The following is a 23,482-nucleotide window of genomic DNA, read 5'->3' on the forward strand; positions in this document are numbered from 1 at the left end:
GTATTTAGTATCTTAAAGGAGAGGTAAGCCCTTAGCGCCTTTTTATAGGTGTGCAATGTGTTCGCTTAGTAGTAGTGTTAGACTTGGTCTGTCTTGTGTTAGACCTAGGCTTAGGCATAAGCCTAAGCCCTTCACATTTAGTGCCTTAGTAACTAAGGTGCGTAAAACCTGCGCTTTACGCGGGGTTTTAGAAGGACAAGTATTATTCTTGTGTTAATACTATACTAATAGCTATCTCTACACTATTTTGTCTAGTGTAAAGCAAATACTATTGCCTACAACTAGAACCTTACAAAAGGCTAGGATATTAGATCTAGAAGGTTAGAGGTAGAGCTTAAGAGGAGATGTTGTGTTACGTTAATTCTAATATAGTAGTAATAAGGAGGTATAACGCGTTATGTAGCAGAACTAAAATAAGGTACGAATTAGATTTAATAGAGGGATGCAGCAGAGTTAATAGTAACTAATAATAAGAGCCTAGGCTTATAACCTATAGTTATAGAAAATAGAAATGTGGTAGAAGTATAAATTCAAAACTAATCTAAAGGGGTGAAATAACTATATGGACGCGTCACGCGATAAGCGCTAGTCCTAATCGGGATGTAAACAATAAACCCTCCATCGTCACCGGCATCAGATAGTCCCTGCCCATCACCAACATCGCCGTTTCCTTGCAACAGGAACTGCGGTAGAGAGACCTCAAAGAGTTCAAGAGACTCCTCAACCTGAGCCAGTGCAGCCAGTGAGGAGGAAGGTAAGAAGGCCTAGAGTAGGAGCCTCTGCTAGACCCACAAATAGAGAGGACGATGGTACAGATGTACAGTTTGCCGACTAGGCTTAACATTTCTAAAGTACACGTTTCAGGGGTTATCGCTAACTTCGCTTATAGGAGTTTAGGTTAGAAGCTTTTTAAAAAACTAGATCCTCGCGAGGTCCTCTAAGCCCTAGAAGTTCTCTATCATATAAACCTTGCTACATATGCTCCAAGCCTCCAGGCCTAACTCCTTGTTGGGAGGGGGGATTTTGTCTATAGCTCTAGTGACTGTGCAGAATGGCTCATATTCTTGTGTGGTGGTGTACGGTTCTGCATACTCCTCATCACCTCCCCATTTCACTGTGTACTCACTCTCCGACTTTCGCTTCATAGAAACACCCAGGGTGTCCACCAAGACTCCACCTACTTCTACATCGTCGTATGTGTACATACAACCTACCATAGGAATTTGCCAGTAGGAGCAAACATCGTAGAGCTCTGCTGTAACGAAGTGAGCGCTAAATGTGCACGAGACGAAGGCCACCTCTTCTCTAACAAACTTCATCAGCTCCTTATTAGAAGATAGTTGAGACAGCTCCATGTTCGCTACTATGTAAATTTGCGATCCTGACTTAAGTGGTCTTATAGCGGACATGATCTCCCTAGGCTCTTTTATCACTCTTGCTCTCCCCACTCTCCTTCTAAGCATTGCACACTTCTTTTCAGATGGCTCTATTAGCAGATAGGAAACTCCTTTATCTAGACGCAGGATATCCAAGGACTAACCTGTGCCCGTTCCGACGTCGATGACTACCTTTCTACTCCCCTTTCTCTCAAGAGCTAACTTGATCAAGTGCTGCTTCAACGAGTCGCACCACATCAGCACCTCTCTCCTTCTGGTCTCATCGTCTCTCCTCACTAAACTAAAGGAGGACAGGACGGCCATCACTGCGCTGGTCCCGTTGGCCTTAACTTTATCCACCCTCTTAAAAATAGGCTTGGTTATTACATCCTTGCCGTTAGAGCATAGCTTCAGTCTAACTTCAACTATGTCTCCCTAATAGACACCAGTAGGTATGCCTGCATCGCTAAAGACTACGTCGCCACCTGATGTATACAGACTGTTGTTCTGGCTAACAAGCAGCTCTATCGATTTCTCTAGCTTCATCTTTCTGGAGGTGGTGGTCCCGGGCCACAGAGCTATGACTCCGTCAGTAGGGTACAAGGCCGACCGTGACATTTCTTCCGCTTCCAGCAAGGAGCTAGAGTAGGGCTTAACTTTAATAGGTATCCCTTCCCCAGCGTTCTGTAGTCTCTCCATCTAGCCCAGGGACCATTTGTAATCCCTTTCTCTAGGGGAAGGCTTACCTCCATAATCGGTGAGCATGTCTATCAGAAGAATACCATAAGACACTGTGTTCTCAGCATCTATAACCACCAGAGATGTCCGAGGAATCATCTTAAGAAGCGGTCTGCACCCTATGTGAGGGTACCCCTTAGACTTTGCAAACACGTGCATCACTCCAGAGAATATGAGCACATACACTCTCTCTCCGTCCACCTTAGGAGTGTAGTATGCACCCTTCTTTTGAATCCTTCTCAAGTCCCACGCGCGAGGACTTAGGTTGTTGATGGTGGAAAGATAGTCTCTGCTGACGAAGCCTTCTATCCTGGGCTAAGGTAAACCATAGTGATACAGGCTCAACATGGCGCGAGAGACCTACTCCCACCCTCTTCCTACGTCCATAGCCAAACCGTGCACACCTCTGCCTCCCTCCATTCTAGAGTAAAAGTACGCCTCTACACCGCGAGGGGAAGCGAGGGTAAACACTATACCATCCAACTCCGCCTCCCCCAGGGCCAACTCTTCCTCTAACCTGTAACGAGCAACGTGTTTAACGTTACAATTTGGCGACAGCCTCTCTAAGCTAGTGTCTCTCACTATTTCATTGGAGTACATGCCCGAACAGTGGTAGTACGATCTTGCTAGAGTGGCATACTTAGGGTCTAGGACAGAGCAAGGCATCCTCCTGTTCTTGGTGCTATTCTCGGACGTGAGACTTCTGGCTACTAACAGCCTTATAAAACGCCTTGCTAAGCTTAATTTGTAGGTAGACTGCTATGTGCACATAGGCCTACTTTTGTGTTTAGTAGAGTTATAGGGTTTTAAAAAAGCTTTTCTTCTATATTATAGTAGACGACGTCCTTAACGTCTAGAGTTATAGCAGACATAGGATCTAATATAGAGGACCTAGTTTAAGAGGGATGTTAGATTGTAGAGGTAGATAAAGCTGCACACAAAGTAGTTAGTACCTAAGATATAAGAATAAACAAGGTGTGCCTTATAGAAGTTATAGAGAACACTAAGATACGCCTAGCACTAGAGAAGAGGTTTAAGGGGAAGAAGACGTTGCATTTGGACCCTGGCTTTAGAGACTTAGTAGCTTAGTGCCTTAGTATAGACTCTTACAAGCTTTGCGAGAGAAATATAGAAAGAGTATCTAACACTGACATAGAGCAAGCCTAGCAGTTTATCAACACTACCTCTGTAAGCTCTACCAAGCCTTGTAGGGAGATTATAGTGAGGTACAAGGGTGCTAGATCTACTGTTGGGTTTAGAAGGGAACACATAGCGAGTCCTGTCAGTTTACGCCTTCGTAGACCGTTGGGCAGGAACGTAGTTCCCTCCACACTATCCTCGTACTTAAGAAAAGACTCAGACGGCTACAGTACCCTAGGGGAGATAATGGTAGAAGATTGCATGCGCTGGATCCTCGAGTCGCCCGATCCCACGTCTTCAGCTCTTTTGTTGAGATCCAGGCTCCTCCAGGGGGACGAGAGAAGCAAGGATTTTGGCAGACATTTGTAAAGAGTGTGCCCTCAGCACAGTGTCTCTAAAAAGTGCACACACCTTGTAGCTCTTGTGAGGGGTACCCTAAACTTTAAAGGTCCCATCACAGTACAAGAACATACATGTGGACTTGTTAGGGCTCTCTCCTGTGTCGTCGTTATCGGGTGCCACAGTCACTTTAAAACATCTCATGTTTGACACGTACACTATTACGCAATCTTTCACACAGAATCCTTGATATATAGATATAGTCTCCTTCGTCATAGACATAAGATTAATGTTATTAGGGGAAGACAATAAGTACGACAACCTTAACTTCGAAGCGTTGAAGTAACTCCACTCAGCTACCAAAGCTAGGCCTGCTCTCTCCACTACGTAGGGAGACACCCTTCCCGCCACCTAGCACTTCTCTTTCGAGGCGGATATTCTACCTGGCGAAGGGTTGTTAAGCTCATCCATCACTTCAGACCTAGCACCATTCAGGATGCTCAAGTATGCTAAGCTCGTGATCGCAGTAGCGCTAGATACCTCTGGCTGTATAAAGAACATGCGCAACATGGACTTACCTGCATGATTAAACTTGGCCACTGTGTAAAGTCTCCTTGTTTTGCCACAAACCTTAGAGTTACAGCCCGTCAAGGACACCACTATGTTGTTTATCATCTCCTTAGAGGGCTCAGGTAACGTAGTGCTGTAAGTGTTCTCGTAGACAGTGTTACATAGCAGCTGCCTGTGCCTGTCCAAGGCAGTAGATGCGCTCTTTCGCAAGTTCTCCTGTGATCTAACATTCTGTTTGGTACTGTGCCTGAACATGTTTGTATGTGGAGTGGTAGCTTGCGGAGAGCAATATTAGCAAGATCGCGGTCTTTGTCTGTTGTTACAAAGCCGCGATGGTGGGACAGGGTCCGCCGTGCTACAGGAGCAACTGCGTTGCCCTTTCTGCACGTCTGAACCCTAGGGACCCAAGATGGAGGACTTATCAGATCTCCAAAAGAGGATACAGAGCATCGCGGACAGCACTTCTCTTAGCATGAACTCTAGCGCAGCTGAGGCGTATAGGTCTGTGTCCTCCTCTATAGGCACGGAAACCCCTCTGGGAGTGCTAGTAGAAATCAGAGAAGGTTAATCCAGCGTCCTGAGTAGCATCAAGGATCTAATAGACACATGCAAGGAGAGCGACGCTAGGGCTCAAAGGAGGCACGAAGAGATGTGTACGATAATACTGGGGATAGCCGAGAGAGATCGCAGTTCTTCGCAAGTGACCACGAAAACATCATCAGTCTCGCTACCTCAAGGCGACGCTCCATCTAGATCGGGGAGCTACTACGGAGGCTCGCTTATATCTAATGGCAACTACCTAATAGCCTGTATACTAATGCACATAGACAATATGCTGCGCGACCACCCTAGATTCAGGAAGCTAGCGGCCACGGATTCTACCCATATGGACGTGAAGGACTGGTACAACATATGTACCACAGTGTTCAATGCTGATAAGGACTCCAAGATGGGGTTAAGGATACCAAAGCCAGGGGACCAAGATTTCAGGGAAGCAATAACCATGGTCGCCTCGCCTGTGAGTGGCAGGAGGCCTGCATGTGATGCGAGCCACCTGACTCTACTTATATCTACATGTCCCGCCATAATGACCACTGTAGAATGGATGAGAGTAGCCATCCTCAAGTGTACAGGACTACTGAGCCCAGAGAGAACCTGTAGATTCAAGCTGATAAAATATCCTTTTGTTACAGAAGACTCAGAACTTTTAGTAGCAGATAACACCGTGTTGAAAATGCCAAATAAGTGGTTCCACCAGGATGTCCTGAAGATGAAGGCCGCCCAAAAGAAGAAGTACGCAGAGCTAGTCCTGAAAGATTCTATCAAGCCAATTGACGCTGTAGGAATGGTGAAAACAGGACAATAGTGACGCCAGACAGCGGACAGTCTTGAATTTTTTTTAAAAGCCAGCATGTACTCACACGCGCTTTAGCTTTAGCACAGTTAGCCCTCTGTGAGCTTAGCGAGCAATTTAGGTAGTATACAGCTTTGGTCCACCACGCCGTCTTCCATGCCTAGCGAAACCGAGGCTTCCTTGCCTGAGTCGGCGAAGTCTCTAGCTATAGTGTCCACGATTACCCCGATGGTAGGGGTCTTGGCCACGCCCTCCTCTATGGAGGCGGTTATGTCATCTTCCAGCGGCGATGAAGAGCTTGTGGTGACTTCAGAGATGTAGTACTTTACTACTCTCAGGGCGGTAATGTCCTTGGCGCTGAGCTTCGAGCCTTGTGTAGTTTCGGCCTGGGCAGGGGGCACGATCGTAGGAGTTGAAGAGTTTCGAGCACTCTTGGGCCTCTTCACCACACGTCTCACCACCTTCCTCGTCTTCTTGGGCTCTGGCTCTGCGGGCTGCTCTGGTTCTTCTTCGTCGGCGAAGACCACCTCCTGCCCTCCATCTTCGGCGAACTTCTGCTCCACACCGACCGCATCTTCGGAAAGCACCGACATCTTGGATGAGTTCCCGATGGAAGCTGCGGGCTTCCTCCACTGCTTTTTGCTCCCCCACTCAGTGGGCCTACCCAGCTTGGAGGAGCCGTCCCCCGCCGCCGCCACCGAGGCACTCACTAGATCGTACAGGACACTGTCTCTGTACTCTATCATCGCTCTGGCAAACTCGTTGTAAGCCTCGGTGAGAGAGGGGGTCCTGTGGTTGGACTCCAGCTCCTTGTAGGCGTCCTCTATCTCGTTCACGAGGGTCTTGGCCTTGTCCAACACCCTGCCAACTTGAGGAATCTGCTTCGCTGAGTCTTGAGACATGTGTGCGATATAATCTTCTACTGTCAGAGGTTCGTAGTCTCGTGATCGATTTATGGCGTTCAGTAAAGACTGTGATGTCCCTTTTTTGCCGAAGGTGTAAGTCTGCGACCTCGCGTCGCATGCAATATCCGACGATGAGGAGGGTCCAAATGCAGTGTGTAATGTGATCATATTGTCCTAGTCTAGGAGGATGGGAGCTATCTATGGGCAAGCACCGCCAAGAGGCTAAGCCCGTCACACGTGACCCAGGCGTTCATGACACAGCATCGCACGCACTAAGTCTCGACCATACTGCAGGGTTGGGATAAGTCTTCTTGCAGACTCTGGACCTGAGCTTTCCCATACTACCCAGCATGGAATTGATAGCATTCAGCGAGGGAACTCCCATGCACACAACGTCTATCTTAGATGAGGACATGGCCGCACTACATTCTATCATGCTTCTGATCCACCTCTGGAATGCCACTATCTCGTTCGAAGCGAAAGAGGAGGAGTGGTTGGTAAACAGGGTACAGTTAACCACCACTGTGCCACTAGACAAGTACATCCAGCTGTCTCTGAACCACTTCTCTGTTTCAGGGTACTTGCACCCCAGGACCCTGTTTAGGTCCATGGACACTCCTATAGTAGACGGCGTTGCCCTGGTTTTATCTTTCTACACCCCAATACTCACTTTCATATATCCTCACGACTACATTCACAAAGCCCATAACCAACGCCATGGCCAGCACCACTCAAGCCCTCATTCAAAAACACAACGAGGCGAAGAAGCTCTATGAGCTCAAGATGAAGAAGCTAAAAGCTCGTGTTTTCCCCTCCGGCCGCCTCCCCACGCTCACAGAGATCTAGCTCAATCCTCGCAGCGCCGAAGTCCACATAGTTCCGGAAGACATGCAGCTAGACTACTACTTCACGCACTACGCCGAGCTCGCGCGCCTCAACTTCCAAGCCCGCAAGAATGAGCCCGGCGTACACCACCAGACTGCAATCTTCTATTGGCGGCTGGATTGCCATCACTCCTTCTCGAGTCACCACATAAACATCCGCCTCAACGTTCTGCTCGCGCACATGCGCTTGGCGATTCCAGTGAGCGCGTGAAGCTGGATCCCAGCCTAGAGCAGTTCCTGCGCGTTTTCATAGTCACATGGATTGACACGGCGATGCGAATTCCAGCTGGACAGTCGTGGGCAAGCAAGCACTTTGTCGGCAAGATTTGGAAGCGTAGCAGTCGCTACGACCTGATCAAGTTCAGTAAGCAGCCCAAGAAACGCATGGAAGATCTCGTCAAGAAGTTAGAATCGTGCGTCACCAAGCCCGAGTGTACGGCGCAAGAATTCTGGGAGTTGGCAAAACTGCAGGATGCGGCGACGCAGAAGAAACATGGGGCATGCTGGGCCATGCAGGCCACCATCCACCGAGAGAAGATGGCCGGAATGACGGAGAAGAAGGAGCGTGCTGGAGAGGCGGCTGCTGCCTTGGCGGATGGCGGGTTGACCATGGGGTTCGGTGGACTGGGATTTGGTGACGAGGTGCCGAACTTCCTGTGCGAAGAGTCGTTCGAGCAGCCGCTGGTGAAAGCGCTCTTGACACCTGTGCCCGAGAACATCAAAGTTCTCAGGCCAGAGGACCCGATGAAGGAGATGTGGTGGATGAGCCAGGAAGATGCTGAGAGGTTCCTGACGGCTGTGGTCGAGGTTGTTGAAGGCCGACAACAGGTTGATGAGCTGGCGGAGGCCCTTGGCGGGATGTCTTTTCTTGGTGTGTAGATAATTCCAGTAGTGGAAGCTGGGCCGAACAGTAGAATGACAGCAGAATGGCAATTTACAAAGTGATTTCTACGTGATGCCGTCTAAGACCTGCTCTTCTATTATAATGCGTATGGCAAGAGTATTCTCTTGTCTGCCGTATCTTCGGATCCTTGATATTCACCTAGAAAGGTCAGGACTCGAGTGTCTAGCTTTCAGGGGGCTATGTCTTTTCTTGGCGTATAGATGGCAGAGCATACATTGCCGCCGTGGGTGTTAGTATAAAACATGATATAGCAAGAGTTATATAAAGATGACCGTCACTTAATCAACGCCCTCCTTGCTATAATATATGCTTCTAAGTTGTGTATTCGTGAATCGTGATATCCTCCTCGCTGTGATATAGATATGGGAATCATGGTAATAGTACGCTGAGAGTGCCATCTCCCATTCCCTCTGAGAAACTCAAGATCGATCCTTGCTTAGCTAGCCAGACGCAAGATTCACAAATACCCAGGCCAAAATCTCCCTTCATTCCTCTCCGCCCACCCCCCATCATGCGCAACCACAACCTCCACATCCACCACCCCGCCCCCAGCCTCCCTAACATTACCACCCTTGAGTAACCTAGCCGCTCTCGCCACAGTCTCCGCCGCACTCTCGCTATCAGCATGTACACTTCTCAACCCCCCCTTTCCATCATCATACATTGCGATCCCCTTCTCTCCACTCAATATCCTCGGATCATGACAGCAGTCACCCCCAAGATACACCCATTTCCCTGGCCCCGTTCGCGCAAGGAGATTCACATGGCCAGTCAAATGTCCAGGCGCATCGATGAGGTATACCGAGCCGTCGCCGAAGAAGTCGATTGCTGCAGGGAACCCAGCCAAGGGCGCCCAGACATGACTTGTCTGTTGTGGAGACGCGGTATGTCGGTCCTGTGAGCGAACGGGTGGAAGTTCGCAAGTTCGAGACGCAGGAAGTTCGTCGGCGTTGAAGATTTCAGCGGGATAGTAGGGTCCGTCGCCGTGGGCGAGGAGATGCGTAGTTCCACTACCTACAACGAATTCCGCGTTCGAAAAGTCGCTGGGCGTGCCGACGTGGTCCCAGTGTACGTGGCTGAGGACTACGGTGTTGATGTCTTCTGGATCCAGGCCTCCCTTGCGTAGGCTGTCCGCTGCATCGGGGGTTACGGCCGTGGGTTGACGTTGCGCAATGTGGTGTTGTTGAGCTTCTCGGTATCCGCTGATGTCACGTTTAAGGCCGAGATCGAAAACCAATGTGTGGGGATTGGAAGCACTGGTTGTAGAGGGATGTTGGATGAGGAATGAGAGGGACGGTACGGTTGCGCGACGGTCGGGGTCAGCATCTGTTACGAAGAGTCTCTCGGGCAATGTCAGATACCCGGCGTGCAGGGCTGATATCTTGACATAGATCTGATTTGGAGCAGGTGCGGGAAGGGTGACTGTGGAATTATCCGACGACATGGTATGACGTGTCGAAGAGGACAACGTTGGAAAAAGGGGGAATAAAAAAAATACAGTTTTCGATGTTTACTGTTGATGGTATTGTGACATCCATGCCGATAGACACTAGTCCTGGTGCATGTTGGAGAAAGCCATCCTCACTTACAGCCCCACTCCGGTACCTGCATACCCCGCTGCGGGGTCAATTTGCTTGGATGCCTGATGGAAACTGATCCAAAACAATTGCAATAAGCTCATACTAGAACCTCCGAACCACAACAACGCGCTGAATCTGTTCTTGTCATCTTCATCCCAGCATGTCTCAACAGTTACCAAAAAGCATGCAAGCCCAGCTTTTGGAGGCTTACAAGGAACCCTACACACTACGCTCTATCCCTGTTCCTATACCTTCAGAACCACATGATGTCCTGGTAAAGGTAGATGCAGCGTCATACTGCCATACCGATTATGTCCTGGCAGAGGGGCAGATGCCAGGACTTCCGTCATCATTTCCCCACATCGGCTGTCACGAGTTTGCTGGAACAGTGGTATCTCACTTCGAAACGCCATCCTCAGAAGCCAGCGCACTGAAAGTTGGCACAAGAGTGGGAATACCAGGTCGGGCTTTCCATGCTTGCGGGAAATGCTTCGAGTGTAAAAACAATCGACCAAAAGACCCGGTCGCAGAGGATGACGGAAATTACTCGGTACATTGCGTCAGTGCGGGTAACAACGGCCTTAGTAGAAATGGAGGCTTCGCAGAGTATGCTGTAGTGGATGCAAGGCAGGTCGCTCCGATACCTGGAAGTTTGACGGCCGTGGAAACAGCACCTTTGATGTGTGCTGGCGTCACCATCTACGCAGCTCTGTTACGATGTGGACAAAAAGAAGGTTCCAGGGTCGGCATCCTTGGCGCAGGTGGTGGGCTTGGACATCTCGGTCTACAGTTCGGCGCGAAGATGGGATTCAGAATTCTCGGTATCGAAGCAGCAGATGGTCCCCTAGCTGTAGCACAAGGAGTGGCCCAGAACCTCAGCCCATCTCCGCGAATCATAGACGCAAGAGCTAATAAAGCAGCGGAGGTTGTTCAAGAGCTTGGTGCTGAAGATGGAAAGAAAGACGTAGGTGATATGGGGCTTGATGCTATCATTATATTACCTGAGAGTCAGACAGCCTTCGATTATGGAATGAAGCTCCTCAAGACTCACGGAACATGTGTTCTGGTGTCTTTCCCTGAGAAAGGCTTCCACATTTCGGCACACGACATCGTCTTTCGTGATATCAGGATCATCGGAAGTCTGGTGGGGAGCAACAAGGTACTTTGCGAGACGCTAAAGTTTTCAGCTGAGCATGGCGTAAGAGCTTTGACGAAGTCATATCCTCTGACGGGCCTGAATGATCTAGTGCGCGAATACCACAAAGGTACTGGCGGAAAGCTTGTTGTGGACATGGGCCTTGGCCATTAATCGAGACGCGTTATGTATGATCCAAGGTGCCCTCCAAGAATACATGATCATGCAATTTGGCGCCGAGGCTAAATTCAGACGTGGATGTTACATCGCAATGTTCATTCCGACTCGAGCATGTTGGCGTAAAGATTGAGCGATACGCCAATCACATCCACAATAGCCCATGTTTGAGTGCCTTTGAAAATGGTCGCCCATACACGTAGCACCCCTGCGTTCAGATGTTTTGTGAAATTGGGGGAATCAGACGGAATTCCTGGTGGAACCGCAAACTCTGTTTCTTCTAGCATGCTATTGACAATAGCGATTATTTTCTTTTCATCTTCGGTGACTGGCGGGTCTGGATTAGGCAAGGACAGTGCCTCGAGCCATTTACTCATAAGATACGCACATTCCAGAGTACAAAGCGAATGCTGGATTGACCAGATGAAAGATTGTGTCTTTGAGACTAATCGATAGCCAAGCTTGATTGGTATTGACAGCGCTTGGGCTGAATGCAGTACCGCTCTAGTGATTTTGGGCGAGCGCTTAATCATAGGCCCCGCGCGAAAAGCATTCGCGATCAGTAGTGGATCACGTGTTTCCAATGCTCTTCCTGCAGTGTCCACGTAGAGCCGGATATATGCTAGCCGTAGAAGAGCTGTGGAGTTGAATGCAACTGGACCGTTCGGGCTCAAAGGATCGAGCGAGGACTCTCTATTTCGACGCCAGCCAAGTTGCCAGTTTCTCAGGGCAAGTTCGAGTGACGCTACATCCTCCGAACTCAAGTCTCCCGGTCCATCGTAACGGCAGCGAGCCGTTTGTCGCAGGAAGAATATTTGCTGAATTAATGCATGTATCAAAACGTAGTTGCCGGACGACGAGTTGTGTTCCGTCACGTCTCGCCCGTCTTTACTGAACAGCCGCTTCAAGGCATCTTGGAAATGTATTTCGGGCTTTGACTTGGCCCTAGCTTCTCTCCATAATGCTTCAGTTGGTGCTTTGAACTCAGCTGCACTGCAAGGCAGCGTCAATTTGATTTCCGATGTCAGCATGAAAGGAGGAATATTATACACTATACAGTGTAGATTAGAGAACCCTAATATACAATGATCAGTATGTTTCTGTCCCTTCTGCTTGTGACGTGGTGCGTCTTCACATACCGTACACAATGAACTTGGTTCGCTTTGTCGACTCGCGCCTGATCCAGTCGGTCCACGACAGATCTTCTGTAAGGCGCTCATTTTGCAAACCATCGTCACGAATCAACGTCGCTAGTATGCTCTGAATGGCTAATGCTTCCCGGAGGATTTCTTTGTGCTTTGCCCAGGTACACAAGGCCATAAGCAAGAGTAGTGCCTGGGCGGTCTGCATAAGGTCTTCACCAATGGTAATGGTCTCAGCATCATGCGGCAAGCCCAATGGTCCAGATACCGAGCCAACTCGAACCGGGCTATGCGCTTGGGATGCGCGGTCAAAGTCCAATTCCGATGCTCGCTCAACATCGAATTGTTTCTGGAGACGGACGAGGCGTGCATCTCTCATCTTAATGCGATGCGTAGCGATCGCTTTACTAGCGTTGAACAACTCAATACCCTTCTCGCCCTCAAAGGTATACTGCGCACCAACGGCCGCCAGAGCAAGGATAAGTTCAATAGAGCACGAGTTGACGGACATTGTGGGAATATGAAGGAATGGCATATGCTCATGAAACCCATTGATATAGGCAGTGATATACCTGCAAAGAGCTAATCTGGTGGGTAGCCTGAAGTCACTTGCCACGACATTGGAGAATTCGCTGAGCATTTCAACGACTCTCTGTCTGTCATCGTGAGAGATGTCCGAGATGGGTCTTTTACGAGTTCCTTCTTCGGAGTTCAAATCTTCTGGCTGCAATGATGGAAATCGCGAACCGAAGCGAGAGAGCGAATGTGGCTCTTCCATTTGAGCTTGTCGCCATCCAGGTGCAGGTGCTGCAGCGTATCCAGTCTCCTGCAAGTTCTCCTGACCGTAGGAGAAAGAGTCCGGCGAGAAAAAGGGCATGGGCTGCTCGGTGTTGATCAAGGACGTGAAATGGTAAGAATTGAATGGTTCGCTGTCAAGGAAATACGTCAGACTATCGAGCGACTCGGAAAAGCTGGACGCTTGGAATTGAAAGGGATTCTCAGCCGGTAGCGACGTTGCGAAATCTTCCAAGGTGACCGCTACAGTTCCCGGCTGTGATGGCATCGGGGTTGGCAGTTGGGCATGCGAGGATGCGGTGTCTGCCATATTCCCATGCAGTGCCTGATATTCAGCCGCCTCGGCTGCCATGGAAAGTGCGGTCAGGGAGAATTCGCTGTTGTGTCCAAAGGTCATGGACGCAAGAGATGCAGTGGATTGCTGATGTATCGATTGGACGTCTGTAGCTGTGGACGGCGACATCATACTCCGGATTTCCGGAACCGGGCGGCCAGCGTCAATGCTCGCTCGCATACGCTTGTGCGGTCGGATTGCTGCATCGTCAGACATTTCTTCTGTACTGATGATGGGTTGCGCATTCTGTTGGTTATCCTGCGCTTTGCGATGGGTCAATCGCTCATGCCTAACTAGTAGGTCACTGTAGAAAGGGATCAGTACGTGAGGCAAAAGCCAGATTGTGATACTTGCCTGCGTGTAAATGAGTAGTTGCACTGCACACAACTAAAAGGCTTTTCACCGCTGTCTTCACTGATGTCAAGATAGCTCTAGAGCACAGATACAGGCTCTGTCGTGTGACTTACGAATTCGTTCATGCCGCTGCAAGTGTTCGAGTCTGGCGAAGAGTCGTTGACAGTGCGGACACTTGAAGCGCTTCTCCTTTTTGACAACTTTTGCTGGCACCTGTGAGGCTTGCTCGCTATCAGTGGCTGGTTCCATAACAGGCCTGAGGCGTTCCCTGTGCTTCAACCAATGGCCTTCATTGTGATTGGCCGTCAGAGGCTCACAAATTTGGAGGTTGCGTCAATGATGCTTGGAGGATGCTTGGAGCTAGGTTGGGGGCTGTCAGGTTGTGAGTAATCTATGTCGGAGAATAGGTGCGAAAGTGTGGGGAAGTTTTAAGAGCCGCGGGAATGAGACGGGTCATGTGCGGGGTGCAGCAAGGCGATGGGCGGAATCGTCAGCTTGGCAACAGGGTACAGGAGGATGATAAGCAAGGTGGTAGGTATTGCAGTTATATGTACAGAGTTCGTTGTGCACGGCAAAGGAAGCATGGGGCACAATGATGCTGTGATGGAGATGGAGCAAGATGAGATGCGAAGAGGTGGATGATTGTGGTTGGCACAAAGTGCCCTTGTTTCACCTGGATGAGGAGGGAGGTCGGCAAAAACATCCTCCTGTCACGTGACCGATAACGTTAGGTACCCAATACCGTACTACCGGCATGCTTGGTCCGTGCTGGTCAGAATCCATTCCCTCAGAGTCTGCCCACCAGCCTGCCACCGTCCATCTTTAGGCCTTATGCGCGATCACTTCGCTTCCCAAGCTCTCGAGGCATTTCTCCCTTCTCTGCCATCTCGTTTAGCACCTTCTCGGCCGTCTTCATCGCGTCAACACCGGCAGGGACGCCGCAGTACGTGGTCGCGTGGATGATGGCCTCGCGAATCTCCAACTCAGACAATCCATTGTTCCTAGCGCCTCTGACGTGTACAGCGAGCTCTGGCGCACGATTGAGGGCCATGAGCATTCCAATGTTGATCAGGCTCCGTTGTTGCTTCGTGAGCCCTGGCCGGGTCCATGCATAACCCCAGCACATCTCCGTGACGAGTTCCTGTCCTGCTCGCGAGAACTCTGTGGACCCGTTCTCCAATGCTCGATTGACATATTCATCGCCCACAACACTCCTTCGCATTTTCAGGCCCTCCTCAAAGAGACCTTTATGGAGCTCGTCGAATTTGGGATCTGTCGACATGTTTGGAGATCGGTTGTCGGGATTGTCGATATGCTAGTCTGAACTGAATGTGTGCCTACGCCTGAAACGGTGACAGTAATGAGTAGGTTCTGCGTTGCTTTTGGGACTTATTGCGGGATTTGAACTGTGTTTACCTACGATCCACAAAGCTTTGAACAGAGAACAAGTGGGGGCCGACCTCGGCCGTTCCCCAACTTACCCCAAATCCCCAAGACCAAGATTGCATCATCACAGCACATAGGTATGCCAGAAGCTAACGAAGCGATACCTAATTCCCTTATTGGGTACGGGTACGGCGTCAATCGGTCTACATTATACTCTGATATCTATACGTGCCTTAAGGCTCGTGTACATTGGACTGCCAGTCCTCTTGGCCCCCGAGGTACCTGTACACCACACGGGAATCCAAGTCTCGACAGCGAGGATCTTTTGCGGCGCCGTCATACGTCTCCAGTCCAACCTGTCCCAAGACGTTGCGAGCTCCTACTCGTTTTGCCATGTCGACAGCTAAGCCCATATCTTTGCGCATCAATTGCACCTTGAAACCCTGTTTCCAACCACCTGACGATGGGGCATCCGGGTATACATGTGGTACTGGGCAGAACTTGTCACAGATGGTGTTCTGAGCAGTACCTGCAGCATACACTTTGGCAAGCGTTCGTGGGTCTAAGCCAGAGCGCATTCCCATATCGAATGCCTCAGAACACGCAATCGCGATGATGCCTGACAAGTAATTGTTTGATAACTTCGCGGCCAGTCCCAGTGACGGGCCACCGCATGGTATTATTTTCCCACCCATCAGGCTCATCAGATGTGTGAGTCGGTCGACGTTAGGGTCCGACTCTGCACATCCCAGGAAAAAGGCAATTGTCCCTTTGATCGCGCCGATAACACCCCCACTGACTGGAGAGTCATAAAAGGACGCCGAGGAATAATTCTTGGTTATGTGGTCCGTCACTGCCAGACTTGTTGCTGTGTCTATCGTCGAACAGTCGATGAGGAGTTTGTTCGAGATATCCGCGCAGCACACGCCATTCACAGGGTCGAGGTAAACTGCTCGCACATGCGCACCTTCGGGGACCATAGTTATGATGGTATCCTGCGTCTTGTCAGCTCATTCCTTCTCATGCAACGTTTGACATACGACATGCTCGGCAACATCTTTAGCGCTTTTCCCTTTCACCACTCTATCTGCAAACTCTTCACAGACCTCGTTCACCACTTGTTCGGCGACGTCGTATATCCAGATGCGCGAGTTAGAAGGCAACTTTCTGGCCAAATGTGATAGCATCGGTCGGCCCATGGCTCCAAGACCGATGAAACCCAGCCTCTCGAAGCTGTATTCGTCTGTCATCGTATATATCGCTTGGGAGGAAAGGAGCAGCGAGATGATTATTGAATGGAGCAGTTGTGAACCTCGATGAGCAGCACTTGTGGCAATAACAATGTGAAACCAGAAATTCTAGAGTACTCTTACAACACAAACTGCTGCGCTCGTCTGGCTCATGATCGACCAGCCGCGGCCAGTGAGGTGCGGGGACACTTCCCCAACACTAGGGCTCCACCAAACTTTGAACCAGGCCCCATTTGACCACCCTCGAACCTGACTGTTATGAAAGAGTAAGTGTTACACTGAGGTGCGCAATTGTGCCACCAGATTACGTATGCCCTTTCTTTCTACTCTATCAATACCAGCCTCGCGCAACTGCCTGGTCTGTGGGTTCTTCGACTGTCTCAGAATTCTCATCATCACCTGGAACAAAGGGTGGGAAGTCATGGTCCGCCATGATACATCCGTTCTAAAAGCCTCTACGTTTTCATCGGACCTTGCATCAGTCTCCGTCCATGTCCTTTCCGGAGGCCATTTCTCGTTGCCAGAGTATCAATTCGTACATCCTGTAGCACGTGATGCTCGACGAACGGTCCCTTCGCTCGCCTTTCTCATTCAACATTGTAACGCTATATCAGGCAAGACGACTAGGATCGTGTTCGATCTTGGTTTACGCAGAGATATCAAGAGATATGCGACACCAATACAGAAGCACATCGAAACAAGGCGGCCAATTAGCACAGACCCAGACGTAACTCGGAGTCTGGCGAATGGCGGGTTGACGCCTGGAGACATTGACTACGTGATTTACTCGCATGTGAGTAGGTTGCGCGCCCCAAAGTCAACCAGTTACCTGACCTGAGGTAGGTTCATTGGGATCACGTTGGCGAGCCTCGCGATTTCCCCACCTCCGTCTTCGTCGTTGGTCATGGTGCAAAAGACCTCCTGAAGGGTACCTCCTCGAAGCTACGTGGTGGTCACTCCTTTTTCGAGTGCGATCTCCTCCCAGAAGGACGAACAATAGAGCTACCTGATCCTATGGAGCATGATCAAACAAAGTTTGATCCTGGTGTAGCTTCAGACCAAGCCCGTTTCAGTGGTCCATGGAAGCCACATGGGAACCTACCAGATGTACTAGACATTTTCAATGACGGGTCCCTTTTGATTGTGAACGCGCCAGGCCATCTACCAGGCCATATCAATCTGCTAGCACGGACTGCAAGTGGACAAGAAGTCTATATGGCGGGCGACGCATGTCACGATCGCCGACTTTTGACTGGCGAGAAGACCATTGGAGAGTGGAACGATGCAGAAGGTCATGTCTGCTGTATACATGCGGATCGCAAGCAAGCGGAAGAGACCATTGAGAGAATCAGAAAGCTCGAAGCACAGGGCGTCGAGATCATATTCGCGCACGACATAGAGTGGGAAAGCAATCCAGCAAACAAGTCAAGGTTCTTCGGAGTGGAAGAGACGTGAAGCTAGTTACCGGTGCCGTACCGGTACCGGTAGGACGAGTTCTGGGGAACCTTGCACCTCAGTCTATAGCTGCCTTGTTCGATGTAGCAAAATGCAGTAATACATGACCCTTTCCCTCTTCACCAGTCAGTCCATTGCTTGATCAAATTCCAGCATCCTGCTATTCTACTTTACTCGGGAAAAGGCCGCTGCCATGTCGCAAACTCACCTGGTTCTACGGTTTGACCCCACTTTCCCCGCATCCTGTTGGAGAAGGTGGGGCCCCGCCTTGTACAACCCTCCACAGACATTCATGTCATCGGAAGCTAGATGGCTGACGCTTTGCGCTGATGGTTACAGGAGTCGCTGCTAAGGACAGATTTGTCGGGACCAATGTGCGTGTCGAGCATGTCGTAGCTCGAGTGACTGGAGACATTCTATACCACTAAAGGGCATACAACCACTGGCTATTGTGTTCACGTTCGCGATAACCTCAATTCAATATCGAAACGACGACCTCTTCATATGAATATATCTAGAAAGCCATAAAGACTTTACTGCGACGTTCATCATGTCCATGACACCTGAACACCAACGGCTAAAAGCCCGTTTCGACGCAGAGCTCGGCCCCCAAGCCTTTGACGAACAATGGGCGCGCATGCTACAACATGCACCCGACATGTTCGCATCTAGCTTGCGCCTAACCAGCGTGCCCAAAAAGAGCACACATCTATCTTCCAAGATTCAAAGTCTGGTCTCTCTCGCCGTGAGCGCTGCATCAACGCATCTCCACGTCCCGAACATCCAGCGATATACGCGTGAGGCATTGCGCAATGGTGCTACCAAAGCTGAAATTATCGAGACCTTGTCGTTGACGGCCACACTGGGTATCCATGCGTGTACAACGGGGATGCCGATTTTGTTCGAGGTTCTGGAAGAACGGGGTGAAGCGATGCCCAAGGGCATGGACGGTATGAGCAAGGAGCAATGGGCCATACGCGAGGATTTTGAGAAGAAGAGGGGATATTGGAATACCCTATGGGAAGAGTTTCTGCGAATTAGTCCGGAGTTTTTTTATGCGTATACGGAGTTTAGCTCTGTTCCGTGGGTGAATGAGGGGGGGAAGGGGGTTTTGGAACCGAAGGTGTGTAGCATCAGTGTATGTTGAGATGGTTTGAGAACCCAGCTGATGATGTTTGTAGGTCAAGGAGTTGATGTATTGCGCATTTGACACAGCTGCAACGCACATGTATCAACCTGGGTTGAAGTTGCATATGCGCAACGTGCTAAACTATGGTGGTACATCAGGGGAAATCATGGAGGTGATGGAACTTGCGACGTTGCTTAGCATAAGCACGATAGATGTTGGACTCGAGGTATTGGAAAAGGAGTTGAAAGCGCAATGAACATCCCCGCAATATATTCAAACCCTAGCCGATCTTTCCAAAGGCAATGTTTACTTCCTCTCGCTCTCATTCAGCCACTTATAAACAACCCTCGCATCCTTCCCCTTGTACCTCTCGTCACTCATGGCCTCCCCAAACGCCTCCAGCGTCGGCTTATCCAACACGGTCTTCGCTCCAACCATCTCCGCTAGCCGACTTCCCATACTCAATACCTTTGCGCAAAGCTCGATCCTAAACCCACCCTCATAGTTCCTCGAGCTGGGCACATTGGGCTGTATCCCCGGCACCGGATTACTCTTACTTGTCACCCAACACTGTCCCCCACTGACATTAATCACGTCCGTGAGCAATGCAACATCAAGCCCCATCTTTGTGCCAATATTCAATGCTTCCGACGCCGCGAGCGAGGTTATAGCGGAGAGATAATTGTTTATCACTTTGAACGCGGTACCGGAACCGATGTCGCCGCAGAGGAAAATCGCAGAAGGCTTGCCCATGTGCGAGAGGAGGGCCTTGACACTCGGCCAGAGCTCTTTGTTGTTCATGCCCGCCATGAAAGCCAAGGTACCGTCTTGTGCACCCATGGGCCCACCAGACACAGGCGCATCCACAAAGGTCAGGATGGAGGAGGCGGGAGAAGACAATACGGCACTAGAGACGCATAAAATTGTTGCAGTCTCAATCGTGCCGCACTCCATTATAATCTTGTAGTTTGGTTTCTGCGCGCTGGCATCCGCCAAAAGTTTTGCTGCGCCTGCGAGGATGCCTGTTTGAGGGTCGAGATAGACTTTCTCCACTACTTTGGCGTCTGGGAGCATCGATATGACGGTATCTGCTCTTTGCACGGCTTCGTATCCGTTCTTGATGACTTCCACAGGGCCCATGCTGGCCGCGTCCTTTTGGAAGCGCGTGAGTGCGTCGCTGGAGACGTCGCAGATGAGGAGTGTGTGGGAGACATCTAGACCTTTGCGGAGATTGAGGGCCATGGGGTAGCCCATGACACCGAGGCCTGGGGATTGTGAGCATTTTGAGAAAAGATTCTGCGAAGAGGGTGGGGGATTACCGATGAAGGCGATAGTCTTCTCTGGTGGAGACATGATGGTCGATGGAGGCAAAGATGGAGGCTCTCTAGTAAACTCAAAGTCCAAACGGCGATAGAAGTCTCGATCAATGACAAGCTCTATCCTGCGATTATAGTTGTATCTGTTGTTTACTAGGTGTGAATGCTAGCTCCGCGATATAACACTAGCTCCAGTTTTCCGGGTGAGGGTCTCATGCATGTCATGTTCCGAGCTCCAACTCTTCTCTCTTTCTGTGTTTCTTCCCCGCACTGGAGTAACTCATGTCTCCACATCCACACCCTCAACTATGAATGGTCTCCCCACACTCGTCACCTTATAGCCGGTACGCCATCACACCTTATTCCAGCCTATCGCAGAATGTAAGCCTGTGGCGATGCACGAATGATAGGCGCGCAGATCTTAGAAGCTGCCTCACGCATGCCTGGCGGAGTGCCGTGGATGCCTGATGCGCCAGAAGCGAGGCTCGCCAAATCTGTGAGCTGCGATGACGGTTACGTTGGAGCAAGAAACGGGAATCTTCCGCGTGGTTCATGCTATGAATTTGCTGCGGTCACTCATCACCCAGAGCCGTGTGTAGTGATCACATTAATGCAGTCTATCATCCGAGAGTGTCGCATACCATACCTAGGCCCCCACTATGTCAGCAACGAACAATGCCCAAATCTTGGGTCCACTCACGAACAGCGACGAGAAATCTGCGAATGTACAACGCGAGCATCTGCCATGTGATGAGGATCCAGAGGCACTCGAATTGAAGAAGAGGGAAGAGGCGCTCAGAAGAAAGCTAGACTGCTATGTCGCTCCAGTTATGATGATGTTGATGTTGATCAGTTATCTGGATAGAGGGAATATCGGCTTTGCAGCTACCCAGGGTATGACAAAAGATATTGAACTGAAAGGCAGCGAACTCAACGTATGTGCAATGCCTGCATTATCATGAGTAAGATGCTAATGATGCTAATGATATCCAGACGGCGGTCTCGGTATTCTACATCTTCTACATCCTTGCTGAAGTATGTAGTTGCCCAATCGATTGCTTTCTATTGCTGATCAAAACCACAGTTTCCAACTTCGATACTTGTCAAGCGTCTACAGTTCAATCGCGTCATTCCGACGATTACATTATCCTGGGGCCTCGTATGTCTTTGCATGGGTTTCGTGCAAAATTTTGCAGGTTTAGTTACAACACGCATCTTCCTTGGCTTCTTTGAAGGCTGCCTTTTCCCTTCCATGACGTTGTTTTTGTGTAACTGGTACACACGAGAAGAGCTTGGGATTCGCATCGCCTATCTATTCATAGCGTCTGCTTTATCAGGAGCTTTCGGTGGGTTGATTGCGTTTGGCATCTTGTACATGAATGGCGTAGGAGGCTGGCCAGGATGGCGGTGGTAAGTTAATTCTGTTTCTACCAATGATCGTATAAACTAAAAGTAAACTTCAAAAGGCTCTATGTTCTCGAGGGCATCATAACTATTCTCTGGGCTGCATGCTGTATTTTCTTGGTCCCAAAGAGCTTCGAAACAGCGTACTTTCTGAACGAGGAAGAGAAGCAGCTCATGCGACAGAGAGCAGCTCGCACACAGGCCTACTCCGACTCGGAAGGCTCAGGCCACTATGGTAAAGCTGACATCAAGGAGGCTGCAAAAGACACCAAAAGCTGGCTCCACGGTTGCATTCAGATATGTGTTGTCACGATCCTTTACGGTTTCGGTACCTTCCTGCCCATAATTATCAGGAGCGGATTCCACTACTCCGTCAAAGAGGTACATCACTGCAAATTCCGCCCTCAAAAACACATGAAGCCCTGACATGATTTAGTCCCAATACCTCGTCATCCCCGTAAACCTTTGGGGCGCAGTCGTCTACGCCATCGGCGCCTACCTCTCAGACCGCCACCAGACTCGCTTCCTCCCACTCGTTCTCACCGCGCCATTTGGCATCGCCGGATACGCGATACTCTTGTCCCCCGCCAGCCCCGGGACCCAGTACTTTGCAACCTATCTGATCGCAACCGCATGTTTTCTCTGCACCGGCGGCAACATAACCTGGCTCTCGGCAAACTGCGCCCCGGACGGCAAACGCGCCGCCTCCCTCGGCATCCTCCTCACACTGACTAACATCGGCGGCGTCGTCTCCGGCCAAATCTACCAGAGTAATGCGGCGCCTAGGTACACGCTCGGTCATGCGTGGAGTCTGAGCTGTCTCGCTGTGGCGTGGTGTGCGTGGTGGCTGGTTAGGAGCTTATATAGGAGAAGGGAAACGGAGAAGGATTACAGGATTGCGGAGGGGTATGTCAGACCCGAAGATAGGATATATACGGATCGTGAACCAGACTTTCGATATCAAACGTGAGTTGCAAAGTGCACGCATCTATACGTCAAGGTGCGCTGGGGGTGGCGGGTACGCAAAGGAGTGATTTGAATCCATCCCATCCTCCAGCTGCGTTAGCACAAGTCGTGGTAAAACAATTCCCAGACTCCTTGAGATACATGACATGAGCAGTACGCCAAGCATAAATACACAACTTGTCAATTCCCCATCCTCTGAGTCTCAGATATACCCACTGTTGCTGTAGAAACAAAAAATTGTCAATCCATCAAACCATCCATCCATCGCAAACCCCGCAACGCCATCTCATTCCCAAACCGTCAAGCCTCTTTGTCCATACAACCCAGCCCAGCGCCAACAGCAGCCAGGCCAATTTGCTATAGATGTACGTACGCGTCTGTGGGGGGTGGGGGATCTGACGCCGGAGTGAGGGGGGTGTTGGTCAGGATTGGAATTGACGCTACGTTTTTTTCCGCTTCAGTCGAGTGGTTAGGGATATGGGGTTCAGTTCAGGGGGTGAGGAAGAAGTGCACGTTAGTACGGAGGCGAAATTGCAGAACACGTGGGTGAGGGTAAATAAAGGGGCTTAGATTTCGTACAATCGTCACAAGCTAAAGTGCAAACAGCAAATCTGAATAGATACAAGTCAAAAGATCATATAAACAAGCCAAACACATCCTCTCAAACAAAACTTCAACACAGAAAAACATGGAAGGAGAACAGAAAAACATTAAAGGAAAACAGAAAAACATAGAAGCAAAACAGAAAAACATAGAAGCAAACCAGAAAAACATTTCAATTATTGGTATATAGCGTCCACCCAACCGGAAAAAAATAACGGCACCGTTTTTAAATGAAGAAAAAGACTT

General features: G+C 49.9%; 17 protein-coding genes across 17 annotated transcripts; 5 read left to right on the forward strand and 12 right to left on the reverse strand.

The window, feature by feature from the left end:
• Positions 1 to 944: 944 nt before the first annotated feature.
• IAQ61_003234 (uncharacterized protein) lies at positions 945 to 1,409 on the reverse strand (the record flags this gene model as incomplete). The annotated part of the gene is made up of 1 exon (XM_066095899.1): positions 945 to 1,409. One exon carries the CDS (start codon positions 1,407 to 1,409, stop codon positions 945 to 947), a length of 465 nt encoding a protein of 154 aa, XP_065954144.1.
• Positions 1,410 to 1,535: 126 nt separating this feature from the next.
• IAQ61_003235 (uncharacterized protein) lies at positions 1,536 to 1,922 on the reverse strand (the record flags this gene model as incomplete). Its single annotated transcript, XM_066095900.1, has 2 exons — positions 1,536 to 1,791; positions 1,873 to 1,922. 2 exons carry the CDS (start codon positions 1,920 to 1,922, stop codon positions 1,536 to 1,538), a joined length of 306 nt encoding a protein of 101 aa, XP_065954145.1.
• Positions 1,923 to 2,075: 153 nt separating this feature from the next.
• Positions 2,076 to 2,780, reverse strand: IAQ61_003236 (uncharacterized protein; the record flags this gene model as incomplete). The annotated part of the gene is made up of 2 exons (XM_066095901.1): positions 2,076 to 2,429; positions 2,496 to 2,780. The coding sequence occupies 2 exons, from the start codon at positions 2,778 to 2,780 to the stop codon at positions 2,076 to 2,078; spliced, it is 639 nt and encodes a 212-aa protein (XP_065954146.1).
• A 1,224-nt stretch (positions 2,781 to 4,004) lies between these two features.
• On the reverse strand, positions 4,005 to 4,418 carry IAQ61_003237 (uncharacterized protein; the record flags this gene model as incomplete). Its single annotated transcript, XM_066095902.1, has 1 exon — positions 4,005 to 4,418. One exon carries the CDS (start codon positions 4,416 to 4,418, stop codon positions 4,005 to 4,007), a length of 414 nt encoding a protein of 137 aa, XP_065954147.1.
• Positions 4,419 to 4,958: 540 nt separating this feature from the next.
• IAQ61_003238 (uncharacterized protein) lies at positions 4,959 to 5,576 on the reverse strand (the record flags this gene model as incomplete). Its single annotated transcript, XM_066095903.1, has 1 exon — positions 4,959 to 5,576. One exon carries the CDS (start codon positions 5,574 to 5,576, stop codon positions 4,959 to 4,961), a length of 618 nt encoding a protein of 205 aa, XP_065954148.1.
• Positions 5,577 to 5,606: 30 nt separating this feature from the next.
• Positions 5,607 to 6,590, reverse strand: IAQ61_003239 (uncharacterized protein; the record flags this gene model as incomplete). Its single annotated transcript, XM_003844840.2, has 1 exon — positions 5,607 to 6,590. One exon carries the CDS (start codon positions 6,588 to 6,590, stop codon positions 5,607 to 5,609), a length of 984 nt encoding a protein of 327 aa, XP_003844888.2.
• A 182-nt stretch (positions 6,591 to 6,772) lies between these two features.
• Positions 6,773 to 7,198, forward strand: IAQ61_003240 (uncharacterized protein; the record flags this gene model as incomplete). The annotated part of the gene is made up of 1 exon (XM_066095904.1): positions 6,773 to 7,198. One exon carries the CDS (start codon positions 6,773 to 6,775, stop codon positions 7,196 to 7,198), a length of 426 nt encoding a protein of 141 aa, XP_065954149.1.
• A 381-nt stretch (positions 7,199 to 7,579) lies between these two features.
• On the forward strand, positions 7,580 to 8,185 carry IAQ61_003241 (uncharacterized protein; the record flags this gene model as incomplete). The annotated part of the gene is made up of 1 exon (XM_003844841.2): positions 7,580 to 8,185. One exon carries the CDS (start codon positions 7,580 to 7,582, stop codon positions 8,183 to 8,185), a length of 606 nt encoding a protein of 201 aa, XP_003844889.2.
• Positions 8,186 to 8,667: 482 nt separating this feature from the next.
• IAQ61_003242 (uncharacterized protein) lies at positions 8,668 to 9,654 on the reverse strand (the record flags this gene model as incomplete). Its single annotated transcript, XM_003844842.1, has 1 exon — positions 8,668 to 9,654. The coding sequence occupies one exon, from the start codon at positions 9,652 to 9,654 to the stop codon at positions 8,668 to 8,670; it is 987 nt and encodes a 328-aa protein (XP_003844890.1).
• A 296-nt stretch (positions 9,655 to 9,950) lies between these two features.
• On the forward strand, positions 9,951 to 11,099 carry IAQ61_003243 (uncharacterized protein; the record flags this gene model as incomplete). Its single annotated transcript, XM_003844843.1, has 1 exon — positions 9,951 to 11,099. The coding sequence occupies one exon, from the start codon at positions 9,951 to 9,953 to the stop codon at positions 11,097 to 11,099; it is 1,149 nt and encodes a 382-aa protein (XP_003844891.1).
• Positions 11,100 to 11,200: 101 nt separating this feature from the next.
• On the reverse strand, positions 11,201 to 13,976 carry IAQ61_003244 (uncharacterized protein; the record flags this gene model as incomplete). Its single annotated transcript, XM_066095905.1, has 4 exons — positions 11,201 to 12,177; positions 12,242 to 13,677; positions 13,728 to 13,782; positions 13,841 to 13,976. 4 exons carry the CDS (start codon positions 13,974 to 13,976, stop codon positions 11,201 to 11,203), a joined length of 2,604 nt encoding a protein of 867 aa, XP_065954150.1.
• A 580-nt stretch (positions 13,977 to 14,556) lies between these two features.
• Positions 14,557 to 15,009, reverse strand: IAQ61_003245 (uncharacterized protein; the record flags this gene model as incomplete). Its single annotated transcript, XM_003844845.1, has 1 exon — positions 14,557 to 15,009. One exon carries the CDS (start codon positions 15,007 to 15,009, stop codon positions 14,557 to 14,559), a length of 453 nt encoding a protein of 150 aa, XP_003844893.1.
• A 337-nt stretch (positions 15,010 to 15,346) lies between these two features.
• IAQ61_003246 (uncharacterized protein) lies at positions 15,347 to 16,093 on the reverse strand (the record flags this gene model as incomplete). The annotated part of the gene is made up of 1 exon (XM_003844846.2): positions 15,347 to 16,093. The coding sequence occupies one exon, from the start codon at positions 16,091 to 16,093 to the stop codon at positions 15,347 to 15,349; it is 747 nt and encodes a 248-aa protein (XP_003844894.2).
• A 30-nt stretch (positions 16,094 to 16,123) lies between these two features.
• Positions 16,124 to 16,363, reverse strand: IAQ61_003247 (uncharacterized protein; the record flags this gene model as incomplete). Its single annotated transcript, XM_066095906.1, has 1 exon — positions 16,124 to 16,363. The coding sequence occupies one exon, from the start codon at positions 16,361 to 16,363 to the stop codon at positions 16,124 to 16,126; it is 240 nt and encodes a 79-aa protein (XP_065954151.1).
• A 341-nt stretch (positions 16,364 to 16,704) lies between these two features.
• IAQ61_003248 (uncharacterized protein) lies at positions 16,705 to 19,203 on the forward strand (the record flags this gene model as incomplete). The annotated part of the gene is made up of 5 exons (XM_003844847.2): positions 16,705 to 17,156; positions 17,207 to 17,814; positions 17,972 to 18,150; positions 18,337 to 18,941; positions 19,000 to 19,203. The coding sequence occupies exons 1-5, from the start codon at positions 16,785 to 16,787 to the stop codon at positions 19,201 to 19,203; spliced, it is 1,968 nt and encodes a 655-aa protein (XP_003844895.2). The 5' UTR covers positions 16,705 to 16,784.
• A 50-nt stretch (positions 19,204 to 19,253) lies between these two features.
• On the reverse strand, positions 19,254 to 20,300 carry IAQ61_003249 (uncharacterized protein; the record flags this gene model as incomplete). The annotated part of the gene is made up of 2 exons (XM_003844848.1): positions 19,254 to 20,212; positions 20,267 to 20,300. The coding sequence occupies 2 exons, from the start codon at positions 20,298 to 20,300 to the stop codon at positions 19,254 to 19,256; spliced, it is 993 nt and encodes a 330-aa protein (XP_003844896.1).
• A 613-nt stretch (positions 20,301 to 20,913) lies between these two features.
• On the forward strand, positions 20,914 to 22,996 carry IAQ61_003250 (uncharacterized protein; the record flags this gene model as incomplete). The annotated part of the gene is made up of 6 exons (XM_066095907.1): positions 20,914 to 21,198; positions 21,257 to 21,298; positions 21,348 to 21,673; positions 21,730 to 22,048; positions 22,104 to 22,633; positions 22,861 to 22,996. Coding segments are annotated over 6 exons (1,638 nt in total), but the record flags the coding sequence as incomplete, so codon positions are not given.
• Positions 22,997 to 23,482: the final 486 nt, after the last annotated feature.

This window comes from Plenodomus lingam (assembly GCF_022343315.1).
Source record: "Plenodomus lingam strain CAN1 chromosome Unknown contig_17, whole genome shotgun sequence".
Lineage (NCBI taxonomy): Eukaryota > Fungi > Ascomycota > Dothideomycetes > Pleosporales > Leptosphaeriaceae > Plenodomus > Plenodomus lingam.